Genomic DNA, 27,845 nt, shown 5'->3' on the forward strand with positions numbered 1-27,845 from the left:
GGTTGAATCTGCTATATTGCTTTTTATATAAAACATATAATCTTATTAATTATTTGTATACACGGATTCTAGTTACTTTATATATATATATATATATATATATATATATATATATATATATATATATAATTTCATTATAATTGCAACAGTAATCAATGCTACATATGTACGCCGCAGTTCAAAATTTTCGGGGAGAATTCAAAATAGTTTGAGATCACACCTTGCTTAACATCCGATTCCAAGCCGAGCCGAGCTAAGCTGAGCCATTATGCATAGATTTATAAGCGCTTTTATAATAAAATTATGCTCGCTTTATTTATATAGTATATAAATTCTTTATAAACGCAACAGTCGTAATCAGTGCTACATATGTGCGCAAAGTTTTCTGGGAGAATTCCAAATAGTTTAAGACCACACCTTGCTTAACATCCAATTCCAAGCCGAGTCGAGCCAAGCTGAGCCAACATGCATAGAGTTATAAGCGCTTTTATATTAAAATTTTGCTCGCTTTATATAGACTATATAGTATATAAATTCATTATAAACGCAACAGTAATCAGTGCTACATATGTGCGCACGCAGTTCAAATTTTTCTGCAAGAATTCCAAATAGTTTGAGACAACACCTTGCTTAACATCCAATTCCAAGCCAGCCGAGCCAAGCTGAGCTAATATGCATAGATTTATAAGCGCTTTTATATTAAAATTTTGCTCGCTTTGTATATATAGTATATAAATTCATTATAAACGCAACAGTAATCAGTGCTACATATGTGGGCACGCAGTTCAAATTTATAATTTATTATAAATTTTATTTGATGTTTTTTAATTAGTCAGGTCACAATCATCATCATCATCGATATCGCAATGAAATCAAATTGAGAATTTTTTATATTAAAAAAAGTATCTTTATTTATTTTATGATACTATTTTGTTCAATAAGATACTGTTTGATGCATATAACTAGAATAAATATAACGGCCTTCGCTCACTTTCAACGGTTGAACAAGGAGCTTACTTCTGGAGGGGAGATGGAGGGTGAGGTTCGAGTCAAAAGTTACGATAGTATATTTACTAATTACGGAATATTGCTTTTATTTAAAATGTTAAAATTTTTTTTTTTTAAATTGTTATTCAATATGGTAATTAATTACTTTTATTTGGTATAAATTTAAACAAATAAAATCGACATTACCGAAAATAATTAAAAGTTGCAAAATTGAGATTCTTTGCCTATCCCTGCTTCAAACCATAAGAAAGTGTTGTTTAATGGTAAATAGGCCTCCTCTTGTATCCATGCGTTCAACTTTAAAATTCTATTTACCTTTTTTTACTTTTCTTTGGTAGGTTAGTTAGTTATAAGCAAAGTAGCCGTCGTCTGCTGGGTTTTTTGTCGTCTGTTGTTTCCGAGCAGGTACGTCGTTAATGGTCAATCAATTCCAGGTTTGGGAAGTTTTGAATAAATATAAAATAATTAAAAGAAAAAGTCGAAACATGAGTTTAAATTGCAATAAAAACACCAATGATTTAGTTGCCTCATCGTCATCAGAATATATCCCTGATATGCCCGATATAACAAGGTTGTTATATTAAAATTAAATCAAATTTAAATAGTCGTTACGTTTTCTTTAGTTTTTTACGTTGCTGGTTATTACACGGTTACATTTCATTTTTATAATTATAATAATTCTATGAAAAAATTTACTGACCTCCAACCTTAAAAAAAGCTAAAGAAGTTCATTTATCCCCTTATCGTCGTTTTTTAGTGGTTGAACTGTTAGAAAATGTTTCGTTTGTTGCTCCAATCAATCAGGACTGTATTTTGTATTGTGATCTTAAAAACTCTTTAAAATTAAATTAAAGACTTGGTGCTTTGGTAAAACATCTGTTAGTGTTGCTAAGTCTCAAACAACCATCTGTAGAAATAGAACACTTATTATGCTAGAAGGTGAATAAAGCAAGAAAATTATTAGAATATAATGCTATTAATCCAGTACATGAAAGAATATATCACATCAGTATATCTATCTATATCAGTTTTGAATGATGCCTTAGACTTAGAGATAGATATCAATGTTATTTACTGTTCTATTTAAACTAAGCTACAAAATAAGGTTGGGAAAAACATGGGCAGTGGATAGTTGAGGTGGCATTTTGAGAGGGCTTTTTTCCAAGTTTTTTGGACTAAAAAAAAAACATAATATTTTGAAGATTTTAATTAGGATTTTTGAACAAAAATAAAAATTAGATAGCTATTTTTGTCCTCTTAATGCATAATCTTTTAATAAAACTTGCTCATAACAATTGTTGAGTTATAGTTATTAATTAAAATTAAGTTAAGAAAACAAACAAACTGTTTGTATAAAATTTTAGAAAAATTAAGGTTCTTTTAAAAACCCTAAACGAAAGTATATAAATTTCATTCCATTAATATAAATTTCAAAATTCACTACCAACGTCACATTTTATAGTTTCTATGTGACTGCAAATATTCTGGGTTTACAGATTTTGTTGTATGTGTGTGTATATTTGTGTAATGTAGATCATTTAATTCAAGTATGTCAGGGTCATTGTAAAAATTTATCCTTAACTTGTTTTTTTTATGGCAACATGGATAAATATCATTTTGCATGGGACATTTAAAAAGTACTTTTCATATTTAATTTTTTCTGACTTTTTTTTCAAATTTTTCCAAATTTTGATATCAATTTTTGATACACAAAGTTATACGTTTTTTCACAATCCTATTCCATAGTCCTAATTTTGAATTAATTTTGTTGTTTCAGTAGCTTTAGTGAATGCAACAAAATCAAAAAATTTCTAAATTCACGTTGTGTAATTATTTATTTAGCTTTCTCTATAAAGGGAGGGAACCTATTAATTTTACTGATATTTCCACAGGTTTGACTAATTCAAATATGATATCAATTAAAATTATACATAAAAATAAAACTTTATTTTTAAATTTTATTAAATTCCATATTTGTGTGATATACTTTTGTTATACCGTGATGCCACAAACACACACACATATATGAATATGTAAATACCTACTACAAAGCACCCTAAAAACGAATTTTATGTTGACAGATTCGGAGGAGATTACTTTAAATGATGAGATAAATGTAGTTGTGAATATACTGAATGAGAAAATTTCTTTATTTGATCAGTGCCTCCAAGAGTATGGGGATATGCATAGATGTGATAGTATTTCTGAATGCTGTAAGCAGTTTGGTATGAAATATTTTGGAGAAACGAGCAACTGTTCACCTAAAAATCTATCATCTAATGATCCTATGAATGAAGATGAAAAGGAATCATATTCACATATTCTTTCTAACCATGGTTTGTATAAAGCATTTTAAATGAGAAATGTAAATCAATAAAAATTGCAAATAATTTTTTGCATTTAGATAGTCATTTTAAGAATGAAAGAAGTAGCCACAACAAGTTGTGTACTGATCTTCTTGGAAAATCAAATTCTCTAAATGTTACTCATGACAAATTTTATGGTATTGAAACTACGCTTGATCAAATGGATGTAGGATTAAGAAATGATTCTGTAAAAGATAATCATCTAGTAAATGTTTATTCAAAAGATCTGATTTCATCTGTTGGAACATCAAATCAATTGATTAATAATAGTGATGACGATGCAAACCACTCAAATTCTAACGTTTTTCAGCCAGTTACTTCAGCCAGTTTGGTCGATTCCTCTATAGTTAAGTCTCTTTCTGATGATAATTCAGCTGTTTTCGATGTACCTTATAACGAAGAAATGATACAAGCCTCTGACAACCCTATCAGCGATGGCAGAAGTAAAAATATTATTGACAACAGGCTATCCCACCAAGGCTGCCAAATTGATAAGTGTGATCACAATTACTTCTCTTCAGCTGAATTAACAATGACAGTTGGAAATGATGCAGATCCCCATCATTGTATGCTACATAATTCTGTGGAACCAGAGAAAAAAAATCACGTTTGTGATGATGTATATAAGTATGCTCATGATAAACATTCTGATGGTAATAGCATTGAACTTTTTAATGTTGCTTGTCATGAAGTCTGCAATCCTAATATGATCAATGATTATAATGTTGATAATAGTGAAAAGATTCTTAAGAATAGCTATATTTTCCACCGTGGCGATTCTGTTAATTGTAGTTACGTGATTGGTGATAAAACTAACGGTGTTACTAATGAAAATGTTATTTTAAATAAGGCTATTAATGATAATGGCGTATGTCATAATGCTGGTAAAGGTGTTGAAACTCTTGATAATTCATTTGCTAAAGATGAGATGAAAAGTAGCGTTGCCAATAATTGTGTAACTGATGATCTTAGAAAGTGTAATGATGAGTCAGAGCAATCCATCTCGAAAATGATTTCTACTGTAACATCTAATGATGGATGGTTGTCAGCTATTCGTTTTCCTAGAGATAATAATTTGACAAAAACACAAGTTGGTAGGACAAATAAGGTGATCTGTAACAAAACTTCTGAAGGTATGATGTCTCAAAGAAATAGTTCTAACGCAAATTTCAGTAATGTTTCTGAATGCGATAGTATTATTGAAAATAATGTGAATATAACATCTAAAAATATGTGTAATAATAAAAATTTCGAAAAAACTAAAAATGCTGATGAGAGTATCTCTATTGTGAGCTGTCACATTGTTAACAAAAAAATTAAGCTGTCTCCTGACACGGCACACAATCAAAATGTTTTGAGAAGCTTACAACCAGAATGTCCGAATGAGAAGAAATTACAAATGTCTTATTCTGATAAGATCAAATCTTTGCTAAATCAATGCGATGATGGAGTTAATGGCAATTATCAGAAAGAAAATTTGTTTGTTGAAAATATTATGTACCAGCCTGCATCAGACAATGATATTACTCCCAACAGGCATGCACCACAAAAAGCTAACAAATCTTTTCCGGATGAATCAATAAAGCAAAAACCTAAAATGGCACCCAACTATAAAATAGTTAAACAGCAAGGTACTTTAATTTTTTTTTTCTTTATCTTCAATATATTTCTACAAAATTTATGTTCAATGTGCCTTAATTAACAACCAACAAAATTATAGTTGTTGTTATAATAACGACAGAGTAATAGAATGTGATAGTCATGCAAATAGAGAGAAAAATAGTGACTTAACGAAGATTACAAAATGATAAAATTTAGACAATATATATTTGTCATTATGTAGAAATAAAGTTTAGAAGTATCGAGCAGTTGATTCTTTTGAAAGTCATTGAACCAGGTGCTAATGTTCTATCTATCCAGCGTGAAGTTTGTAATATTATTTTATTGAAACATTTTTACTTTAACATATTTTTGTTTTTGAAAATTAAAACCTTTAATCTTCTTAAAGATATAAACATTTTGCTTTTGTAATGCATTCTTATACACTTATTAACTTTTAACAGTTTTTTTAAGACATTTTTTACGAGTTTTATAAATTTTCAATTAAAAAAGAAAGTAAATCATTTGGCGAGCATTCTGCCTGATGGTTTAATATTGGAAGATAAAAGTGGAAGAGTACACAACAGCTTGATTTCCTGGTATCGATTCATCACTAATAGCAAACAATCTAAAATCGCAATGAACCAATTGATGGAGGTACATTTATTTGTTTTTGTTAGCCACAATGTTTTTTCAATTAGTTTATTTCTTCATTTCTTGCTAGATTTTCAATGATTAATTGCTATGTTTGACGTGAAAAATTGTAACAATTGCTTTGTTAATTTTGTTTTATTTTAATTTTGGTATGTAAGAAATAATTGAACAAATGTTAATTTGGAAAGATATTAAGCATTTTAACTCTTGAAATGATTTGAACTTGTGAAGGATAAGCAAAGTTGTTGTAGATTTTGAAGATAAAATGAGTTTCACCAGGCTGGAGATTGTATTAAATAGAAACATATCAATAGATTAAAAGTCAGTTATAATGATTACTATCTTGTATTGTTTGCGTCAATAAATACCATACCATCAAATCAATGATTCAGAAACGTTTTAAAATAGTTGAAGTTGTCACATCCCAGATCAAACATAAAAACTGAACAACTAACAGTAAATATTTCAAACTGATTAAGATTTGTTGGTTAATCTTTGAATGGCGTGGGAGCATGAGCACCTTTTAAAATCCTGTTTTCATTTTATAATATATTTGTAACGTTTTTTTCACATCAAATATTTTATGATGTTAACTCATTATCATCAAGGTGAAATATGACGGCAAACCACTTGCACTGAGACTAAAAGAAGCTAATTATAGAAGATCAGGTAATTTTTGTATATGGTGCATGGGTACGTAAGGATGATTAGAATTTGTTTAATTTTCTACAGAGCCATGCGCACAAACAATGGCGGATCAGTTAGTTATATCATATCTTTCATTATTATTTTTATTCCCATGTGCTGTCTTTTTTGAGCTTGTTAAATTTTTCATATAACAGTTAATTCCTTTTTATACTTTAGTTTTGCTGAAAATAAATTTGTTTAAATTGTAAACAAAACATTCGGATGTACATTATTAATTTAATTTTGTAATACAATTCACAATATTATTTACTATTTATCTTATTTATAATGATCCAACCAAAGGGATTTCAAATCGTCATTTATGAAGATAGTTGAACCGCGAAACTGTCAAGAAATAACAAATATCGTTCACAATGACGCGAGTGAGAGATGCAAAATGGGTATCAAAGAAAATCCTTCTTTGCTCGTTAACAAGAGAAATAAAAAGACGGACCAATGGGAAGTAAAGCCAAAAATAAACTTCCAAATGATTCGATTGGTTTTAAATGAACATTTATTTCCATACAATCCGCGTGAATGGAACGATGTGCAAGCCGACTCTGATGATGTTCGTTCACTCATGGAATGGAAATAATTAAGTGCTTAATTTTTTTAAATTTTCAAAACAAAGATTGAATATTTAACAACAATATCGTTCCTAATTTGTAATTAATTACTTGAAGTTGTTGATTAAAATTGTTTTCTGAAATTGACTCTTTCTGACTTATAGGTCAATAATTTACAGTGAATTTTTTTTAAACCGGTTTAAATATCTATATCGAAATTTTTTCAAGACAAATTAATGAAAATAAAACTGATTTAGTAGGCCAATTCTATTCTCATTAACAATAATTATTCCATTATTAACTCCGCGATTAGCGTTGAAGTGTTTATGACGCAGGCTCAGGACATCATTGCTCTGTTGAGACCTGGCCTACCACGAACCATCATGTTAGGCTGCATTGTTATGTGCCACTATTTTCATATCGACGCGTTTTTGAGGCAGCGCCAAGTTGTAAATTATTAAAGCACAGCCAAAGCTTATACGTAGAATTAACACCCAAACAAATATTTCAATGTCATTAAGCTTAATTTGAATAAATTTTTCACTCACTAGGGTAAATTTTTTGTGGTTTTTAAAAATTTCAAAAATGGATTTTACGGTACAATAGGCTATAATTTTAGACGTTTTGTGGTGTTTTTAAAGTTGTTTCGGGATGACAACGTTCGGTGGTTAGATTTAATGAAAAGGTGGTTATAAAAACACCAAAGTCTAAAACCAGTATTTGATACTTAAATCGATCTTTAGATACATTCGTTATGCCTTAAACTAATGAGTAAGGAAAATAACGAGCCTTGGTGACGCTTGGCTCCCAGGTTCTAATCCTGGAAGAATTTCTCTTCGGGTAAAGGTCGCCCTCTGGTGCCGAACCTACTTTGTTCCGTGCCTCTGTTGCGTGATCTGCCCTTTATTTCATAAACTGCGAACATGAGTGTGATTGCGTTGAGCTGTGCCGTATGGTCTTGGAGTGTGCATTTTTGTTGGAAGACAATGTGTGCATTCATATGCAATCAAGATGGAACTTTAAAATTTAATATGCCTGGATTCTCCAATGATCAGATCATGGTGTTTTATGCTAGCACTAACCACTTGTAATGTCAGCCGTTGTGAGTAAGGGAAAGAACTTCGGAAATTATCGAACATTTGAAGGTATTTATAATTGAAGTTCTCGACGTTTATGTACGATTCAAGTTTCCATCTGCCAATACCGGAAAGCGGACTGACCAACGTGTTGTGACTGTCAGTTACCTGCAATCCGTTTAGAACCCTAAGAATAATAGACAACTGTGACTGTCAAATTACCTATATAAAAAAAATTAAAATGGCATGCAGCTTCTGTTCTGTACACATGTGTCACTGACATATTAAAAGTAGAATCCATGGATATAAATATATATATATCCATGGTAGAATCACGTGCGTAGAGTACAGAGTACAGCACACCAATGCAAAATGGTTTTCCCATTTTACTCTCGCATACTTAAGCTTTTATGGCATTAATGAACAACCAACTGAAAACATTTTTATTACAATTTGAATTTGATATTTGTTGAATTTTTGAATATGTAGGTCGACATGATTTTATTTAATCATTTATTCTAAGTATTCGATTACATATACTTTTAATCATTACTTAATTATTACTTTTTAATTTTATTTATGTAGGTGGGAGGAGTTATTTTTATTTAATCATTTATTCTAAGTATTCGATTACATATACTTTTAATCATTACTTAATTATTACTTTTTAATTTTATTTATGTAGGTGGGAGGAGTTATTTTTGTTTATTTTATTTCCTGGTTTTCCCATAGTTGTAGGTGTTGTCAATTTTGTATACATAGGAAACAATGGATAATTTGGGTATTGGGTTTAAATATGCTACTGGTTCAGAAAATCAAGATGGCAAAAACACTGCGATTTCCGACCAACAGGAAAATATTAAAATTGAAATGGCTTCGAGTCGATATGAACAGTATGAATCCTATTACCCTGATTACGGTTTTCATCCACCATTTATTCAGGAAAATAATTGGCTGACACCAGATCAGGCCGCTTGGTCGTTTTGCCTTCCTATAATTGGACGAGTTAGAATAGTAAAAGATCCGTTAGGGTTGTCTTGTTTAATGGCAGTCATAATTTATTGGGTCTACAATGTAACTTTAGTTTCTTCAGTGATTCTTCTACCAAATTATCAACATGGCCAGTTACCTTTGATTGCATTGTTAAGTAGGGACATTTATCAAATTTATATAAATTGTAATTGTATGCATGTAGTATATCATATGTATGCTCTAAGTACAGGCATAATTATAGAAGTGCAATCAACAAAGTAAAATTGTTTCAATCATCAAAACATTTTGCATTATTTCTCAGTATTGGAGTAGGAATATGTACAAAAGTCTAAAAGTAATTAACAAACCATATTACTAACTCCAATCATAAGCACATGGCTTATTGATATTATTTTTCCAAAAATTCAGTTTTTTACAAAATAAACTAACATATTTTCTCTTGAAATTAAGTTTATTGGTCACTGGCACTATTATGTCTGGCAAGTCTTTTACGAGCATGCACAATGAACCCAGGTGCTTTGAATGTCGAAGACACTCCACAAGGTTAAATTATTTAATTAAATTAAAGGATGAATAATTTGGTTTTTGTTTAATTAAAGTTTTAATTTTTTTGAAGCAAAAATATGTATAGTACATATCTTGTTGCTTCATTTACTCTGCTTTTGCATTACTATCTTGACATAAATTATTTGTTCATTCAATTTCAAGTTTCAAGCTATAAAATTAAAACATATTAAATTAGCTAAAATGTCACAAAAAATATATGTGGTTAGTTGTTAGTAGCAAATTGTTAATGTTAATAGCTTATGAAAAAGCATTAATTTAGTTTCCAACTATGTTACATTATGAATAACTATATAAACACTTGAAAATATGAATATTGTATGTACAAAAATTGTATTCACATGAGTTATTTTGTTTGGTAGATAATTTTAAAATGTTTTTTATGGTGAGTCTTATGTTCATCTATCATCTATAAGTTATTTCATCTGCTACTATAGAACGTCATTTCACTCTTTATCAAATTGATATTATATTTTCTAGACGATTGGATGTTGTGTTTGAAGTGCAATCAAGCAAGGCCACCTCGAAGTCATCATTGCAGGAGATGTGGTCAGTGTGTCAGGAAGATGGACCATCATTGTCCATGGTCATTCATTTGGTTCATTATTTCGTTATCAATCTCCATGGTCATATCATCAGTGTTCTTGGTCATTCATTTATTTTATAATTCTTCCTTGTGGTCATTCATTTTGTTTGATTTCTTTACTTTACCATCATCACCAACCCTTGTTTGAGAGAAGATATTGATGATATTTCTTAAAGCCACTTGTGTTAAACAGAATTAATCTGTAATTTTAATGATTCTTTTTTTGCAACATGCAATATGTAATTTACAAGGATTGAGAATGCTAATCATCGGTGACCAGAATTGGCTCAGGTTTAAAAGTCTAAATTGGTAGGATGACACATTTAAACTGGCTGGTTAACAATTTCATGGTTGAATTCGGAGAAAACAAATCACGTTAACTATGTAAAAATGTTATGGAAGGAAGAATTGCTTAATAATAGTTATAATAAAAAAAGAATAAGATATTGATTATACACACAACACTGCTTGACTCAAAAATAGAATTCATTTTCTATCTTTAAATCAAAATTTACGTTATAATTGATATATAATTTTATTATGATTCTTAGATTTTGTACAAGTTTATTCTTTTCTAAATCAGTATTTTTTTGCCACGTTAACAGCTGATATTTAAAATTAAAATGGATAGTTGCTAGATGGAGATGTGCGCATGTGACAACCAAGTGTTGGACCAGATTTTTTGGTTGTGGGTTAGGTAGGATTCTTGAGTAGTCTTTGAAAACTTTTGACTCAAATTTGTCAAAATCCGAATCATACCTATATTGAAACAAAACTTCATTTATTGCTAATGCATTATTATCATTATTATTATTATAATGCCAGTAGTTTGTCTTGATCAGGTCTTTATTATATGCTACATATTTGTTGTATAAGTTTTACATGCATATATCAACAAATATTGTATATATTTTTCGTTGTTTTCTTAGTGTATGTGCTATAAGTAATTGCTTGTGTCTAGTTCTAATTAATTGGATATCTGAGAAAAAACTTTATACAGTGTAAATATGAAAAACGTGTATGACTGTTAAAACATTTTGGTAGGTGAATTGTTGACTGAAATACAAACGCTTCAGGATAAACAATTGCGTCGGTGAAGATAATCAGTTTGCATTCATGTTGCTGGTCATGTATGCCGCCTTGCTCTCCGTGTACACCTTCGTCTTGGACATCCTGGTCATCTTCCTCTACTTACCCTGCTTCGAATGTGATAGTGTTAGTTAATTTATCGCGATGGTGTTCATGGTAGTTAGGACGATGGTGATAAAGTTTTGTAATGTAATTTTTATTTTGTATTTTTCACCCTCTTTTATTTTTCATCATCACAATTTTTAGAACCTCCGACTTGTTTATTTTTTTTACCAAAATCATCTGATTCTTCATTTTACAGATTCAGTTTTTTAATTGCAGCTACTAATGGTTTGATATTATATATATAATATTATTATTATATATATAATATTATAGTTGACGATGTTGTTAACAAATCTTAAAACGTCTAGTGCCTAAACTTTAACACTTTCATTAATAATTTTTTTTGTAAAAGTTTTATCATTTTCTGATGAATTTTTCTAAGTTTTTGCATGCGGTTGTTATAATATAGCTTATTACACTTAGAATCAACGTTCTTCTCTGAATAATTACATTTTAGGGTTTTCTAACCTCTCAAAATCTCATCAACAAATGGTTTCTTTTCAAATTGTGAACTTGAATCTTAATTTTTTCGACAGTTTTTACAATTTTTATCATATGTTGTAAAATCATGCACATAATATTACACAACAACTTTATTCTGGTTGTTTGTAACATTCAGGTGCAAATGTTTGGTCTAAGGACAATAACACTGGTCCTCATCTCACTAATCATGGCGTTGCTGATGACGTGTGCTGGTTTTGGTCTTTATTGTACTCAGCATTTCAGCCTCTTATTGGTATGTTTCTTGCAGATTATTTTGATTTGCCTTTACGATTGATGCGTTTTGACAATATTAATTAGTTTTTTTTATTTAATAATAAATTTTTTGGAAGTTAGGATTAACGCGAACTAACTTGATTGGTTTAATGATCGACAACTGAATATTTTCAGAGCATCCCGTCCATGGAATGGAATCGAATGCAAATGGTTTTTCTCAAAACAGGAAAACTTCCACATATGTGGTTTGTTTGATTTGTTAACAATTGGTTGACACATTAGCTCAGGCAATAGAGAGCCGCATACAGTGGCGGATCTAAGAGGGCAGGGAGAGCCCCCTCCGTTGTGAACAGATTTTTAATAATCAGAAAAAAGACCGTTTTATGTGTAAAATCGACCAAAAATTAAACGTGATAAGCAGAAAAGGTCGTCAGCCACATTACCACAAATCTTGGTCCCCCCGTGAAAATTTAAACATTTTCAAATTTTTGGCACCTCTCCCAAGTTGTCTAGATCCGCCACTGGGTGCACCTAACGCTTTGAGGGCATAGTTAAGATGCATTGCATTCACCTGTATATAAATGAGTATCCACGTCAAGTGTATGAAGTGGACAAGCAAGCCTTCGTGCCAATAGACGGATGAGCAAATTGAAATTAATTGGGACTGAGTATGGAAAATAAACGATTGTCCAATTTGTTGATTGTATTTTAATATGCTGTTGATAGGTGTGGTAATATTAATAAGTCATATATCGAATCAATTCAACAAGCATCATTCAAATACTTGACCATTTGACCGATATACAGTTAAAATAATGTAGTTTGATGTTTAATAAATTCTTGATAACTTTTTCATTTTAAATTAATGTTCATTCATTTGGTTGATTGTTATCATTGTGATTAATGATTGATGACAGGCCCATACAGGTCCAAAGTATCAAAACTGTTTACAAATCAACCTGTGGTACAAACCCTGTCTGCTGGGCCTTCCCCTGTCGCAGAAGAAAAAGTTACTCCAACATCACCTCTCGCTACAGTCCTGTTTAATGTTTTTTATATTCTTTTCTTAATTGTTTTGAAAATATTTTCACGAGCCTTTTTTAAAAAAATTGTTAATATATTTTTTTGACCATTTGTTATTTAAAATTTGGAAATGTAATGAATGTTATGAGTAAATTAATTTTATAGGATGAAATTTTATTCAGTTTTACGAAAATTACGTTACTTGAAGTCTATTTTGCTATGCAATAGTGCTTTATAATCAGTGTAATGAACCTTATAATGTAATACAACACACATTTATGAACGAAAGCAGCAATAAATATTCAAGCTTTTTTAAAATCATATTTAAAGATTTGTAATTATAACGATTATGGTTTATTAGTTTTTTCAAAATGAATAAAAAAATACTGCCAAATAGTCAGTTTAAATAGCCTGGCAGCAAGTTGTCTAACTAAATGATTCTTATTTTGTGAACCTGGATTACACACACCACACACACACACACACACACACACACACACACACACACACACACACACACACACACATTTCCAAAGTTATATCAGAATATCAGAATTACCTAAATTGCTGTAATCAGGCGTCGTCGTTATTGCGTGCTGTCCTATTCTTTGTGCTTTTTTTGGCATGAAGTTTCTACTGCAACTATATAAGAACGTATTCCATATCAAATTGTGCTTCATTTTTTACCCGTCAACCCAAACTGCTTGGCTTTGAAGAGCTCTTTTCAATACATGCCTGACAAACATGTGCATAGTGCTCGTATACAAAGTCAAGAACATCTACCGGAATAAGGTCTTCCATCTTGATAAAGTTTTAAGTTAAAGCAATGTAAGCTGTCCAAGCACTTGTGCAAATTTTGGAAAATTGTCCTGGGATCGACCTGAATACGCTGCAGAAGATTTTATGAATATTATAAAGGCTGTACCAAAATTGCCTCCCCACCATATTGCCTGCTGAAACAATTCGCCTTTAATATCAAAATAATTTGTATTTTTAGCGTTAAAGCATTCGTCATTTATGAGCAGCACCTAATGATCATCATTTAAAGTTTTTAACTCGTAAATTATTGTTTTTTTTTTTTTTATAAAGAATGCAAATTTTGAAACTATTTGAATTATTTGACAATCAATTGCATTCGTTTTGAATTCAAGACAAATTTTATTGTTTTATCCATTGTATTTTTATTTTGACTGAAACCCAACACATACAACTAAATGGAAAATATGTTTTATAAAATATATTATTGAATGATTTCATGGCTCAGTGAACGTAACACATTGTTTTCTGGAGTTTATTAGATTTATTATTCTTCACGGCTTATCATACATGATAAGGACATTTGTGTAGTAAGATGTATTTTTCTATTGTGTCTTTCTGAGTTACACTCGCCATATGAAGAACATTCATAAATAGAACGAGAGAAAGAGAGAGAGAGAAAGACTAAAGAGAGAGAGAGAGAGAGAAAGATAGAAACTTGTAATAAATTATACAATGAAATAGATTAAATAATATATATATATATATACATATATATTAATATATATATATATATATATTAAATATTTATTTATTCCATATCTATCATATATGTATATATTATATTCTAAATATGATTAATATTATATATAAATATATATTTGTGTGTATATATATACATGGCGTTAACTGTATACAAATATATATATTTATAATTAGATACATGACAAATACTTATAGTATTAATACCATGCTTACAAACGTTTATTCCGTGCATGAATAAGACACTTAACACAGATATGGTATTATAACATGCAGTTTAGGTTTTTTATTTAAAATTGTCAGCGGTACGTATGCCTGCACCTTGAGTTCTCAGGCTGGTTGCTATTAGTTCCTAACCTTAGAAGGTGCTGTGAAGATGGCAGAAAAGGCTGGAGACGTGTCTGCGGTGAATTGCAAGGAAGGTGCACTGACCAGCAAACATGGACACCAGTTGTTTTGTAAATATTGGAAATCGAAGGCAAATGACAAGCCAAAGTAAGAATTTTAATCTCTAAAATGTTTACCCCGTCAACAATAAAATTATTAGGTTTTCGCGTAAGATTGTTTAAATGTTACCATTCTGTAGTCTTTCCTCATTTAACAGCGTCTATATTCCAAATTTCAATCTAATAAGAACGTTTCAGTAGTTATTAATAATCATTTCATTACAGCATTTTCTTCGCTTCTTTATTCCGTATTTCAGAATAGGTATTTCCATTTGCATTTTAATGTTTAAATTATTTTCCTTGTTTTAAATTAGGCATTTCGTTTGTGACGTACCTATAAAAATTTTATTTTTATATGCCTGTCAAATGATTTTAGGATTTTTTTTTTATTAGTCTTTATTATTGCAGCTCTGACATACGCAGAACCACTTACAATGTTACAGATATATATAATCTATTTATCTTTATTATGTTCTTCATATCTTCAACCAATGAAATGAAGCAGCCATCTTCGCCACAAAGGCTGTTTATCCTTTTCACACGACGTACACATGATTGTACATTATTGTCTCAAATACACCACCATCTGTTTCAGTTTATCATATGTGAAAAACATCATTAATAACAACGAGCGTATCGTTTAACAAATGAGATGAATTTTTGCTTACCTGACATTGGCAAGCCCACTACTCTCATACACTTTTTAAATCTTTTATCGTTAGTTTTGATAAATTTGTATTTGAATGTTCCAATTCTTATTTCATTTTACAATAGTTTTTATTCAAAATTGTTTGTCGTCATCTATTACATGTTTTGACGATATAGTTTAAAACTGAATTCTAAATACTGAATTCATTGAGGAGTGCAGTTTAACTGCATACATACAGATTGTTTTTGTGCAGCGGTCATTTAATGTTAATGATAGCACCCCACCTATTATAGTTGATATATTATGTCATATGTGATGTTATACTATACTATATAGTTGATTATAGTTGATTACGATACAATCCAAGGCTTGATCTTCACGTCCATCTATTAGTAATATAGATTTGGAAATTTTTTGAAGTACATAGTTGAATCAACTGGCTTATGTGACTCATGCAATGTCAACTGGAGTGTTGAACTTGGGAACCACACCTTACTTTTTATATGGTTGATCATGATACAGTTGTTTATGTAGAATAAATTTGAACAATTCATATAAAAACCTTTGTTCTATAGACTTCAAAGTTGTAAAAATTTCAGCGAATCGGCGCAAATGAAAAAACGCCCAAAGCACATCTTACGGTCACTAAACCATTGAATTAAACTGTATAAAACAAATTATGAATCTTTGACTCAAAACCCTGCTTATTATTAATTTCTTTAACATTATTAGACTGATGTCGGATTGATGACGTCCTACCTCGTGGAACCGGGTCTCTGGACGCAAAACGAAGATTGATTGATTGGTTGATTGATTGATTGATGGCGGATTGTAACGAATATAGCTTATATGTTTATTTAATCAAGCTAAATTTTGTAAGTCCTTGTAACTATTAACAAGAGACTGTTTAGTCAAGGCAAAACTCAATAGATAAAAAAAATAAGATCGTTAAGTTTTTCTTTCACATTTACATTTGATGCATGTATCGTTGATTGAAACTGCTTCGTACAAACACACTCAAGTGTACTCACGCATACTCAAACACACATGCACATACATTACTAGCTTATATATTTGAATATACATTTGCTGGATATAATTTTTGCTACACATTTATGGAAGCAATTATAATTTTTTTCAGTTTGTGAATGGTTTATGACTTGTTTTGTTACGCTGCCTACAGTCGATAATAATTTTACGTTTAATTTTTTCAAAATAACATTTGTATAATTGGTTTTCACAATTATAATTTATTTATTATTATCTACTTTTTCGATCTCCAACTTTCAACATTCGAACCAGAAAGACTTGAGAGATATGTAGAATCGGGGTAGCAATACAACATGAAATGCCGATGTTTAAGGCATGCCGCTGTTAAACAGTTTACTAAAGCAGAACATTCAAAGACAGACCTGGTCAATTCTTTACATTGTTCAGCTCCTTCTCTTCTTTACTCATGACTTTCGATAATAAGGAGTCGCACCTAACGGCACCAAGCCAGTTTTCGTTTGTCCACGTTTACAGTGTTAAAGATTTTCTACTAGGGTATATGGTAGTTGAAGTATGAAAATGAAATGGTATTTGCATTTTTTGTGTGCTACTTGGCAGGCAGTTCATTTCCCGACTTTCAAACACTTCATGTTTTAGCTTTGATTTCAATTTACAATTAATTGTTTAGTTTTGTTGTTTGCTTGATGCAGCAAACGAATATTCAGATATCCAATTTATTTCCACTATATATTTCCGTTCTTTAATAATTAAACAATTTTTTCACATTTTATCATATTTAATAAAGGTTATTTTAAAAAAGAATTTATATACAACTATGAAATAATTTCATTCCAGACATTTGATCTTTATAAGCCATGGATTTGGGGAGCACTGCCAGCGTTACAATGATTTTGCCATGACCTTAGTTCAAAACAATAATTTTGTTTTTTCACACGACCATGGTAAATAGGAAACATGTTTATTACATTAATTATTTTTGTGCATATATTCCCAAAAAACAAAATTAATTAAATTCAATAACCTGTTGAATATATTTTTTTTAATTTTTAGTCAATAACTCCGCAAAATTAAATTTCGTTCAAAATTAATTTGTTGATTTCACCAGTGGGACATGGCAAAAGTGAAGGTGATCGAGTGCACGTTACTAACTTCTCTATTTACGTTGATGATGTTATAAACCATATTGAGATGGTGAAAAAGGAGCATCCTGGAATTCCATGTTTCATGTTCGGCCATTCCATGGTTAGCTGACCGATTTTTTCCCGATCATCTGATTCATTATTGTGTTATTTATAGGATTAGTTAGATAGTTTTAAACACTTCAATGCTTTTTTATTACATTTCATTCGAGTAATTCCTTTATTAGTTGAAGTCGTTTTCTTGTTTGTAGGGAGGGCTAATAACTATCCTGACCACACTCAGAGCACCTGATCTGTTCAGTGGAATAATCCTGTCTGGACCAGGTATCGTACCTAACAAGGAAGCTGCTACACCTTTCAAAGTATCCATTTTTGCTTTTGGAATCAGTTGCAACACTTAAATCAATCATTCTCTTGGATTTGTTACAACATTATGATGTAGAGTTTGTTGCAACATTATTATGTGGATAGTGCCCATTTATGACCTCAAGCTATGATAGTGCGAGTATTGAACAGACTACACCTAAACCATATGAACGAGCAGTAACAACAAATAAAACGTGGCACTCATTCTGCGCGCGCTTTACCAGTGCTTATAGTAATAATTTGCTTCTATCGCAACATTCAGATTTATTTCAATAAAAATTGACATTTATTTTATAAATACTAAATGTTTTTTAAGCTGATTGTAGAAAACTCAAAACAGGGTGAAAATTTTAAAAACCTGAAAATATCTTTTGTTGCAGATTTTTCTAGCTAAAGTTACTGCAACTCTGTTACCTCATTATGAAATTGCAACGATTAGTTCTGAAGTTATTTGCAGGAATAAAAATGTGGTAAGTTGTCAAAGTTTGTTGAAATATTTCAACCCTACTGCTTTTATTTGGATTGACTTAAAACATTTTGGATAAACGTTGCACCATAATAAATTTTAAAATATTTGTTTGTTAACCAAGTTTAACGTATCAATATTTTTTAAGGTAAAAAATTATGAAGAAGATCCCTTGGTCTGGCACGGAGGAATAAAAGCCAAGTAATTATTTGAATAATTTTTATATTTACATAGTTCTATTTATAAAGTATCATATTGCAGAATGTATTTTTTGGTTGAATTATGTAAATTTATCAAAACTTTTTATAATATATGTTATCATTAAAAGGTTTTTCATGAGAGTGTGTCAATTGGAGTTAAGCAGTTTGTTGATTGTCATATCAGTAAGAGCGTTACGACGGCTGACGTTCATGAATTTTTTTTTGTCACGTCATAAGAAAAAATATAAACATAAAAATTGTGCTAATTCATTCACGCTGCATTGAAAGTTTCTAAAAAAAATTTAATTTTTATTATATAAATGATACATTTCAGCGTAGGATTTGTTATGTAGCCGTAACTCCTTAACCATTTTCAACTAAATTATAGAGCTCTTGTTAGATTATTTAATACGCTATAGTAGAAGGATTAGTAAATTTTGATATAACTAATATAATAATTGATACTTCTTCATAGATGGTGTTGTTGCATTATGGCTGCCATGGCAGAAATTCGAAAGAGATTTAAAGAAATAAAAGTTCCATATTTGCTGTTGCACGGTTCGGCCGACCAAATATGCAGCATTGAAGGGTCGGAGATGATGCATGCAAATACCAGCAGTGAGGACAAGACTTTCAAGGTTCGTGTACAATTATTTTAGTATATCTATAAAAAATCAATCAAGCACGCGACGTAAACGCTAGACTATTATTTAAAAATCATATCACATCAGTTGGTTGTTTACCTACTGAAGAAAGGTTCAGTCGTTTCAGCAACTGCTGTGATCCAACTTTTAAATTTGTTTAACCTTAGGCTTTCAAAAAAAATCTATTTAATTTTTCAGGTAATCTGTTCACATAACGCACATTTGCACAAAATTTTTCAACGCTGATTGAGTTTTTATTATTGTATGCTGGTTCAATTTGCATCCAATAAAGTTGTCGTCATAAATTCGTTTATTATGAACAATTAGTGCAGTCATAGACTGCACTAATTCGCTCCTAAATTGAGATTTTTCCTAATACCAAAGAAACTGAAAATCACTTTGTAACTAATATTCAAGACTTATTATGTAGATATATAGAACATATCAAATGTATGTGATTAGCAAAAATATGCTAACATTTGTCAACAAACCAGATATATATAAATTATAAGTTGATCAGACGATAAAAGCGCCATGTATCACGTTGTTTTAATGCATTGAGCTGGTTCAAACTTGAATACCACCTGTCCGAAACTTGAAGGGTATCTACTGCCCGCTATGTTTATACGTCGTGTGCTACAAATATTACAGCCTTTGTGGGCGAAAATTTGGCTTTCGGTAAAGTATGAAATGTAGGAATAAGTAGCAAAAAAAATTAACTGTCTCAATCACCACATTTTATATATATGTACAAAATTACAAATTTAATATAGATATATGAAAGCTGCTATCATGAGGTCATTTGGGAGATTGATGGCCAGGGAGAGCAAGCGGTCAGTGACATCGTGGACTGGATCAACAAGAGATAGTAGTCTATATTTTACATCTAAACTTAATTATTTAAAGAGCAAAGTACTCGATATTATTTCTATTATGCATGTCTTATTTTTTCTATTAATTTTACATTTTATTTTTGACTTTCAAATGTAAAAAAAGGATATTTATTTGTAACGCCGTGCCATCTATATTTCACATTGCTTTATTTTACACTTTCTTTTTTTCTATTAATACTCAGTGTGGATTTAAGGATTTATTTATCTTTTGACGTTTTCGATTTTTACAACGAAGTTAATTTTTGATATCCATATTCATGTCGTATTTTTAGAAGAAACTGATAGAAAACGTTTATTCATACAATTTAAGATGTTAAAAAACGTATAGAATTGGAACCTAATGTTTGTTCTCGAATAAAAATATTATTACAGTTAAATCTTTCCAAATCCATTGAGAATCGAGATTTGTTTTTTTTTTAATTTTGATGCACACTTAATAAGCTCTTATTTTCACGTCGAAGAAAATTAATTTCTCGAAGCGGCGTATGTACGAGTGTAAAATATGACGAAAGAAACATACATACAACGACGATAGTAGAATGATCGGTCCACATTGTTTGACTTCTTAGCCAACGTCAGATATTTTACCTTTCAGGTTCATTCAACCTAATTGAGAAAGCCAGGTTGGCAGATGGAAAGCCAAATTTTTATTTTATAGATCAATACATTTGATACTTCTTAATACGAATTTACTGCCTGTTAATTGCATCAGTTTTGCAGGTATTTTCCCCCATATCCATTATATATTTTCCCCCATATCCATTATAGTTAAACCAAATGTGTATATTAAAAAACATTAAAAATGCTCTACTCTATTTTAAAATCGGTTGAAATTAGAAACACAAGGTCTAAGCGTAAATTATAAGCTTATTTTCTTCTAATACTTGAATACCAATAGATGAAAAAACGTCCTATTACGGGCTGATATATACAACTTGATGGGGAGCTAAAATCTGAGATTATTCGGCTTCGTTTTTTAGCTTTTCACACAATTTTGTACCAATTATTACAAAAAAACAAAACTTGGTTAACATTTCAAGAAATTACAACAAAATGGTTGTCGACTTTCGATGACCACAGCCATCAGAAAATTTAAATCACCATCGCCTACGAATCGAAACACCCAAAATGCTCATAACGAAAAAAAAAAACGCCAATTTAATAGGCCCAAAATAACGAGACAAAAAAAACATTTTTGATTTTATTTAAATACAAATTAATATACATGCTCACAAATTTATATATATTTATGAAATAAAATAATATATTAGAACTGAAAATAAAAAAATTTAAAAATCTCAAAATAAAAATCTTGATTGCTTATTTATGATCTGTTTTTTAGTTTTAGATTTTAGATCTTAACCTTTTAAGTAATCAGTGCAAAGATGGCGGGACCGGTTGAAGCTCTGGTGTGTTGCAGAGATTCTACACTGACCAGCGATCACGGACACCAATTGTTTTGTAAATTTTGGAGATCGTCGGATGACAAACCAAAGTAAGCCTTCCCAAACAGGAAGTTTAACCTTGTTAACGATGAAAAAACTGTTACTGAACAAAGCCTTTTCAATGACCGACCTATATATTATGAGCGGTGAGATCGTGAGAAAGAGAGAGAAAATCCCACTGCTTCATGTTGAAAATTTTATTGCTTCACTTGGTGTAATGTAAAGCATGCAATCTTTCTATATTATATGTGTATTATCTTGTCAACGATGTATTATTATATGACTTATGAACTGTTATATATATTATTATATAATATATTATATCATTATAGATTATATATATAATATATATTTTATATATATATTATATCTATCAATCAATCTTCGTTTAGCGTCCAAAGACCCAGTTCCTCGAGGTTGGACGTATATATATGTATATATATATATATATATCATTATTAATATAATGATATATATATGTATAATAATATTTAATAATAATAATATATAATATATATATAATATATATATAATATATATATGTGTATTGTTCGGTTGGAAATTTAAAAATATATTAGTAATTGTGGTTTATCCGTTCCACAAACGTTACGTAGTTTGAAATTAACTTCCAAATATGTAACATTCATTAGGACAAGTAGGCCTCCAAGATAAAACAGGATCTTACAATGTTACATTGAAAGATCCTGTATGATATTCATTGCTTTAAAATTAAATTAAAATGAAATGTGACCCAAGAAAGTATTTCTGCCACTTTTGTGTAATAAACTTACGTTTCAAAATACATGTGTGTAACATCCATTAGGAAGAAGACACAGGCTTCCAAGAAACTCTAATCTCAAATTTATTGTTACACATAAAAAGATAAAAATACTACATACATATGGAATTATTTGTTGTCTGGATAAAATTTAATCAGGATTGCGTTATTCGAGATTAAATTTTGAGATTACAAGAGACTAAAATAAGTAACAGGATAAACAATAAAATATATAAGCAACAAATTGTTGGCTTCAATTTTAATTCTTATTTTTTTAACACTTATTTTACATAAAAAAAACCTTTTTTACATTTATTTCCTACTTATTAAAAGCTTTACTTAAAATATATGATCTATGTTCAACAATGAATTAATTTAATCCCAGGCGTTTGATCTTCATAAGTCATGGGCTTGCTGAACACTGCCAGCGTTACGACGATTTAGCCGTGCCATTAGCTCAGCACGATAATTTTGTTTATGCACATGACCATGGTAAATATGGAGTATATATTTAGTTACATTAGTTAGCTTTGTGCCTACGTTTTTTTAAACTCAAAATTGAAAAAGCTCTATAACTTATTAGATGCTCTCTATTGTTTTGCCTCATATCAGTAATTTTGTTTCAAATTACTTCATTGATTTCACCAGTGGGACATGGCAGAAGTGAAGGTGATCGAGTGCATGTCACTGACTTCTCTATTTATGTTGATGATGTTATAAAACATATTGAGATGTTGAAAAAGGAGCATCCTGGAGTTCCATGTTTCATGTTCGGTCATTCCATGGTTAGCTGTTTGATTTTTTCCGATCATCGAATTGATCAATACATGATTGAATTTGCATAATTGTTATTAACACGTTAAGATTTGATAGCTTTGCTTTCGAATAATGTTCTTTTTTATTTGTTAATGTTTTTCATAGGGTGGATTGATTACTATTCTGACCACACTTAGAGCACCTGACCTGCTTAAGGGAATTGTTTTGTCGGGCCCAGCCATCACGCATGACAGCAATATTGTAACTCCTCTCAAAGTATTCATTTTTCATATATGATCTGTTGTAATGTTCATATTTTTTCATTTATCATTTAAGATTTGTTGCAACATTCATGATCTCCTGAAGGCTTTGATAGTTTGAGTTTTGGACGGATAACATTCGAACTATCTGATCAGCATTCGATCCGTTGAGCAGGTAATAGCAACAGCGCAAAACAGGGCAATATAAACATGCACCAACGTGCTGACTGCTGGTTTAAATTCGTTTATTAATCATTTATATTGGTTCTGTCGTTCAAATGTATTTTTTGTTTCACTTTTAACTTTTTTTACAATGGTAACATGATTTTTGTGTCAATTAAAAAGCTCATCTTTTTGCATGAATCATTGTGTTGTAGTGGACTCAAACCATGATGAGCACTTTAAAAATTATTTTGTCCCTGCAGACTTTTCTAGCTAAAGCTGTTGCTATGATATGGCCCCAGTATGAATTTGCATCAGTAGGTTCTGAAGTTATTTGTAGAGATGAAAAAGTGGTGAGTTATCAGCATGTTTTTTTTTTACAATTTTTTTATCAAGTTTAATTTGTTGAAGACATATGTCTTTTTTATCTAGAAGCGAATCTTTTTGTTAAAAATTTTGTGAATGAAAGTTGCACCAAACAACGAAATATTATTGGAAATATTTGTTAACAAAGTTCACCACATAATTCTTTAGGTATACTACTACAACGAAGATCAATTGGTCTGGCATGGTGGAATAAAAGCCAAGTAACCATTTTATTGACAGAATATTTATTTTTGTACTGTTCATTCAATGCTGTTTATAACATAGCACTTTGTGAATGTCCATTTTCGGTCTAAACCACCTAGATAGTTCTAATACTAATAATTGATGGATATTTGTCCTCAGGTGTCTTATCAATTCTTCTCATCAATTTTATTTTCAATGTACAGAGTAAGGCAGTCTGTTATTAGTTATAAAATAATAATGTGTGATTATATGCCAGCTAGTGAGTGGGGTGATAGGAATTGAAGTTATGATGAGAATTGCTAACAGTATGTTGGATGTATACCTGAGGATTGGCGACACAGTGTGTTGGTGCCGTTGTATAAGGAGATGTGAGAGATTGTGTATATGCCGTTGCGAAGGAGATGTGAGAGATTGTGGGTCATATAGGGGTGTGAAATTGCTAGAGCACGGAATGAAGGTAGTGGAGAGGGTGCTTGAGAGGAGGTTGAGAAATATGGTGACAGTTAATGAAATGCAGTGTGGGTTTATGCCTGGTAGGGGAACGGTGGATGCGTTGTTCATAGTGAGAATGTTGCAGGAGAATTATAGAAAGAAGAAACGAAGATTGTACATGTGTTTTGTGGATCTAGAAAAGGCTTTTGATCGAATACCGAGGAAGGTCATTGAATGGGCGTTGAGGAAGAAAGGAGTGAATGAGAGACTTGTTAAAGCTGTGATGCAGCTGTATGAAGGAGATCGAGATTGCGGTGGTATGGACATGTGTTGAGAAGGGATGAAAGGGTCGGGATTAGGCGAGCGTTGGAGTTCGAGGTTGAAGGAGTGGTAGGAAGGGGTCGTCCGCGATTGGGATGGAGAGAGCAGGTGGAGAAGGACAGGGTGAAAGCGGGGTTGCGTGATACTGAGGCGAGTGACAGATGTGGATGGCGTCGAGGGGTATTTCGGTTTCATCATAGGTAGCCAAACGGCAACCCCCGATTTCGGGGAAAATGTCGTCTAAACGTGTGTTGTTGTTGTTGTTGTATATGCCAGCTAGCATGTTACAACAGCCAATGTTTATTGTATTTTTGTCGTTCTTTTATAAAAAAAAACATGAAGATATAAATGTAGTCATAACGTATTCAGACTAAACAAAAATTTATAGATTTTGTATAACTTAAGTGTTACAATTTCTTTACCGAATTTTCAACTTAAAGTTTACTTTTTTATGATATGATACAACAAAAATAATCTTCCGTGTAGATGGTTCAGCTGCATTATGGCCGCCATGGAAGAAGTGCAGACGAGGTTTAGAGAAATAAAAACTCCATACTTGCTGCTGCACGGTTCTGCCGACCAGTTGTGTAGCATTGAAGGATCGAAGATGATGCATGCAAATACCAGCAGTGAAGACAAGACTTTTAAGGTCTGTGGTGTTTTTATCAGAAACATCAAAAGTCAAATACTATAACTGCTAAATAGTGAATTCAAATAAGAAGCGTAATGATTTTTTAAAAAATGAAAGTAAGACTTTATTTAGAACATCTACCTCATTACATCAGATAATTTTGTTTCTAGAGACTATCTTGCCAACATTTTTATCGTTAGTCATTTATAATGAAGTCAAATTTATGCTACAAATTAATTTTGTTCTTAAGTTTGGGTTCGGAGACAGGCGACTTTTTGTCATTGTTAAATTTGTTAAATCTATAGATATATATTACTAAGTAGTTGTATGATTAAATCATTTGACCAGTGTTTTATTTCAGTGTTTTTAATAAGCAGCGAGTATTGGTACATATACACGCGCTATTTATTGTATTAACAATTTTGCAAATTTTGAAATGAATGTAGATATATGAAGGATGCTATCATGAAGTTTTGTGGGAGATTGATGGCCAGGGAAAGCAAGCGATCAAGGATGTTGTTGACTGGATCGAAAACAGATGATCTCCATATTTCCAATCTGAAATTTATTGTTTCAAACTACTCGATATTTTTTATGTTATATAGGCTTTTATATTTTGTTTTTTACTTTATTTTTAGACTCTAGTGTAGAAAAGAAATTATTTATATTGTTGTATTAACTTGTTGCTTTATATTTTTACCTGTTTCATATTCAGACTATGAGTTTTAAATATGTTTGCTGACGTTTTTATTGCAGCTATGATATTAAATTTATTATATTGAATTTCATATCGAGTTATTGAAAAAAAAATTCCAAACGTACAGATAGAATGTCTCTTTGAAGCCTGTAAAGTTGTTAAATTATCGTTACGACTCCATGTGATTTTGATTATTGCAATTTCACTGAGAATGGGTCTTGAAATACAGTTTCAAAGAATTGCATTTTTTTAACTAGTAGGAAATTGATCTCTGGTGGTGATCTTGAAATTTTTTATAAAATATAAAGAATCATTGTGGGATGAAACCAATTTTCCATTTTCAATTAAGTCCAGTGGGTACTTAATGCTGTCTTTTGGTTCAGACTTTGAGAAAAACTTTGAACAAGTTCTTCGTTAGAATTTTTTGCAAATGCATGCATAAGTTATAATTTGTGTGGTCCACACAGAAATATTTTCACTAACATCAACTGTTTTGCCGGTAAAAACGCTTAGCTAAAAGGAACGATTAAAAGAAAGAATGATTATTAGTATTGGCACAACAATACTTAAGAATTTTGTTTTCTCCATGTCTAAAACACTGACAGGTAACACAAGCGTAACATCCATGCCATCATTTCAATGGTTATTTATTGACCTAGCATAATTTTCAATTGGTTGCAAGGTTGCCAAGGGTTAAATTTTTAGCAATCAAATAAAATTTTGTGTCGAAAATGGTAAATGAAATGAATTTGAATGCATTTAAGATTTTAAACGAAAGCAGAATGTATCCATAGCTCAGAAAACATGTCCTTATCTCGAGACACGCATCTTATATTCTGGACTTATTTTAATATACCTGCTATTTTCCATCATCATTTTGGATAGATTGGTTAGATTAAATTTTGTTAAATATATTTGTATATCACTCATCTATAATGTTCAGATTAGTATTTATTCAGTGTTCTTAGTCTAAGTATATGAATATTCTATGTTTGAACGCCCAAAATCATGATATTAATATCATTATTATGCTCTTATCTTTATTATTATTATATTTATATTGTTGTTTTTTCATATTTGTTATTATTATCACCAACGATTTATATTATTTTATGCCGTATATAAGCTATGTAATTTGCGATTTCCTGTATCACAGTAAACATGCACTAGCTGTGTTCGGTGTGATCAAATTGTGTAAACTCAACACACACACATCACACACACACCACACACACACACACACCACACACACGCACACACACGCACACACGCTTAAACATACACGCATACATGCATGCATGCATGCATACATACATGCATGTATATACATGCACATGTATAAGGTCGATGTCTGCGTTTTATTATATTTTATTTAATTTTAAAGAAATCACAGACAAAAATATGAAAGATATCTCAGTAAAAGAAGAT

General features: G+C 30.8%; 4 protein-coding genes across 4 annotated transcripts; all 4 read left to right on the forward strand.

The window, feature by feature from the left end:
• Positions 1–1,562: 1,562 nt before the first annotated feature.
• HELRODRAFT_165788 (hypothetical protein) lies at positions 1,563–7,341 on the forward strand (the record flags this gene model as incomplete). The annotated part of the gene is made up of 9 exons (XM_009032288.1): positions 1,563–1,579; positions 2,851–2,900; positions 3,090–3,344; positions 3,413–5,005; positions 5,218–5,300; positions 5,487–5,630; positions 6,236–6,296; positions 6,668–6,882; positions 7,216–7,341. 9 exons carry the CDS (start codon positions 1,563–1,565, stop codon positions 7,339–7,341), a joined length of 2,544 nt encoding a protein of 847 aa, XP_009030536.1.
• Positions 7,342–8,958: 1,617 nt separating this feature from the next.
• Positions 8,959–11,272, forward strand: HELRODRAFT_144452 (hypothetical protein; the record flags this gene model as incomplete). The annotated part of the gene is made up of 4 exons (XM_009032289.1): positions 8,959–9,103; positions 9,400–9,492; positions 9,994–10,099; positions 11,176–11,272. Coding segments are annotated over 4 exons (441 nt in total), but the record flags the coding sequence as incomplete, so codon positions are not given.
• Positions 11,273–14,859: 3,587 nt separating this feature from the next.
• HELRODRAFT_96384 (hypothetical protein) lies at positions 14,860–20,737 on the forward strand. Its single transcript, XM_009032290.1, has 8 exons — positions 14,860–15,046; positions 17,492–17,598; positions 17,763–17,899; positions 18,048–18,158; positions 18,543–18,632; positions 18,777–18,829; positions 19,304–19,466; positions 20,246–20,737. Exons 1-8 carry the CDS (start codon positions 14,928–14,930, stop codon positions 20,339–20,341), a joined length of 876 nt encoding a protein of 291 aa, XP_009030538.1. The 5' UTR covers positions 14,860–14,927; the 3' UTR covers positions 20,342–20,737.
• Positions 20,738–21,749: 1,012 nt separating this feature from the next.
• HELRODRAFT_108482 (hypothetical protein) lies at positions 21,750–26,541 on the forward strand (the record flags this gene model as incomplete). Its single annotated transcript, XM_009032291.1, has 8 exons — positions 21,750–21,855; positions 22,969–23,080; positions 23,237–23,373; positions 23,510–23,620; positions 24,030–24,119; positions 24,301–24,353; positions 25,576–25,738; positions 26,167–26,541. Coding segments are annotated over 8 exons (868 nt in total), but the record flags the coding sequence as incomplete, so codon positions are not given.
• Positions 26,542–27,845: the final 1,304 nt, after the last annotated feature.

Source organism: Helobdella robusta (genome assembly GCF_000326865.2).
Source record: "Helobdella robusta unplaced genomic scaffold HELROscaffold_8, whole genome shotgun sequence".
NCBI classification, from domain to species: Eukaryota; Metazoa; Annelida; class Clitellata; order Rhynchobdellida; family Glossiphoniidae; genus Helobdella; species Helobdella robusta.

Excerpts from the sequence above, each read along its gene's own strand:
- HELRODRAFT_96384 (XM_009032290.1), top strand. The coding sequence starts at position 14,928 with ATGGCAGAAAAGGCTGGAGACGTGTCTGCGGTGAATTGCAAGGAAGGT. Across the intron at positions 15,047-17,491 it reads AAGGCAAATGACAAGCCAAA|ACATTTGATCTTTATAAGCC; the intron begins GTAAGAATTTTA and ends ATTTCATTCCAG. Across the intron at positions 17,900-18,047 it reads TCATGTTCGGCCATTCCATG|GGAGGGCTAATAACTATCCT; the intron begins GTTAGCTGACCG and ends TCTTGTTTGTAG.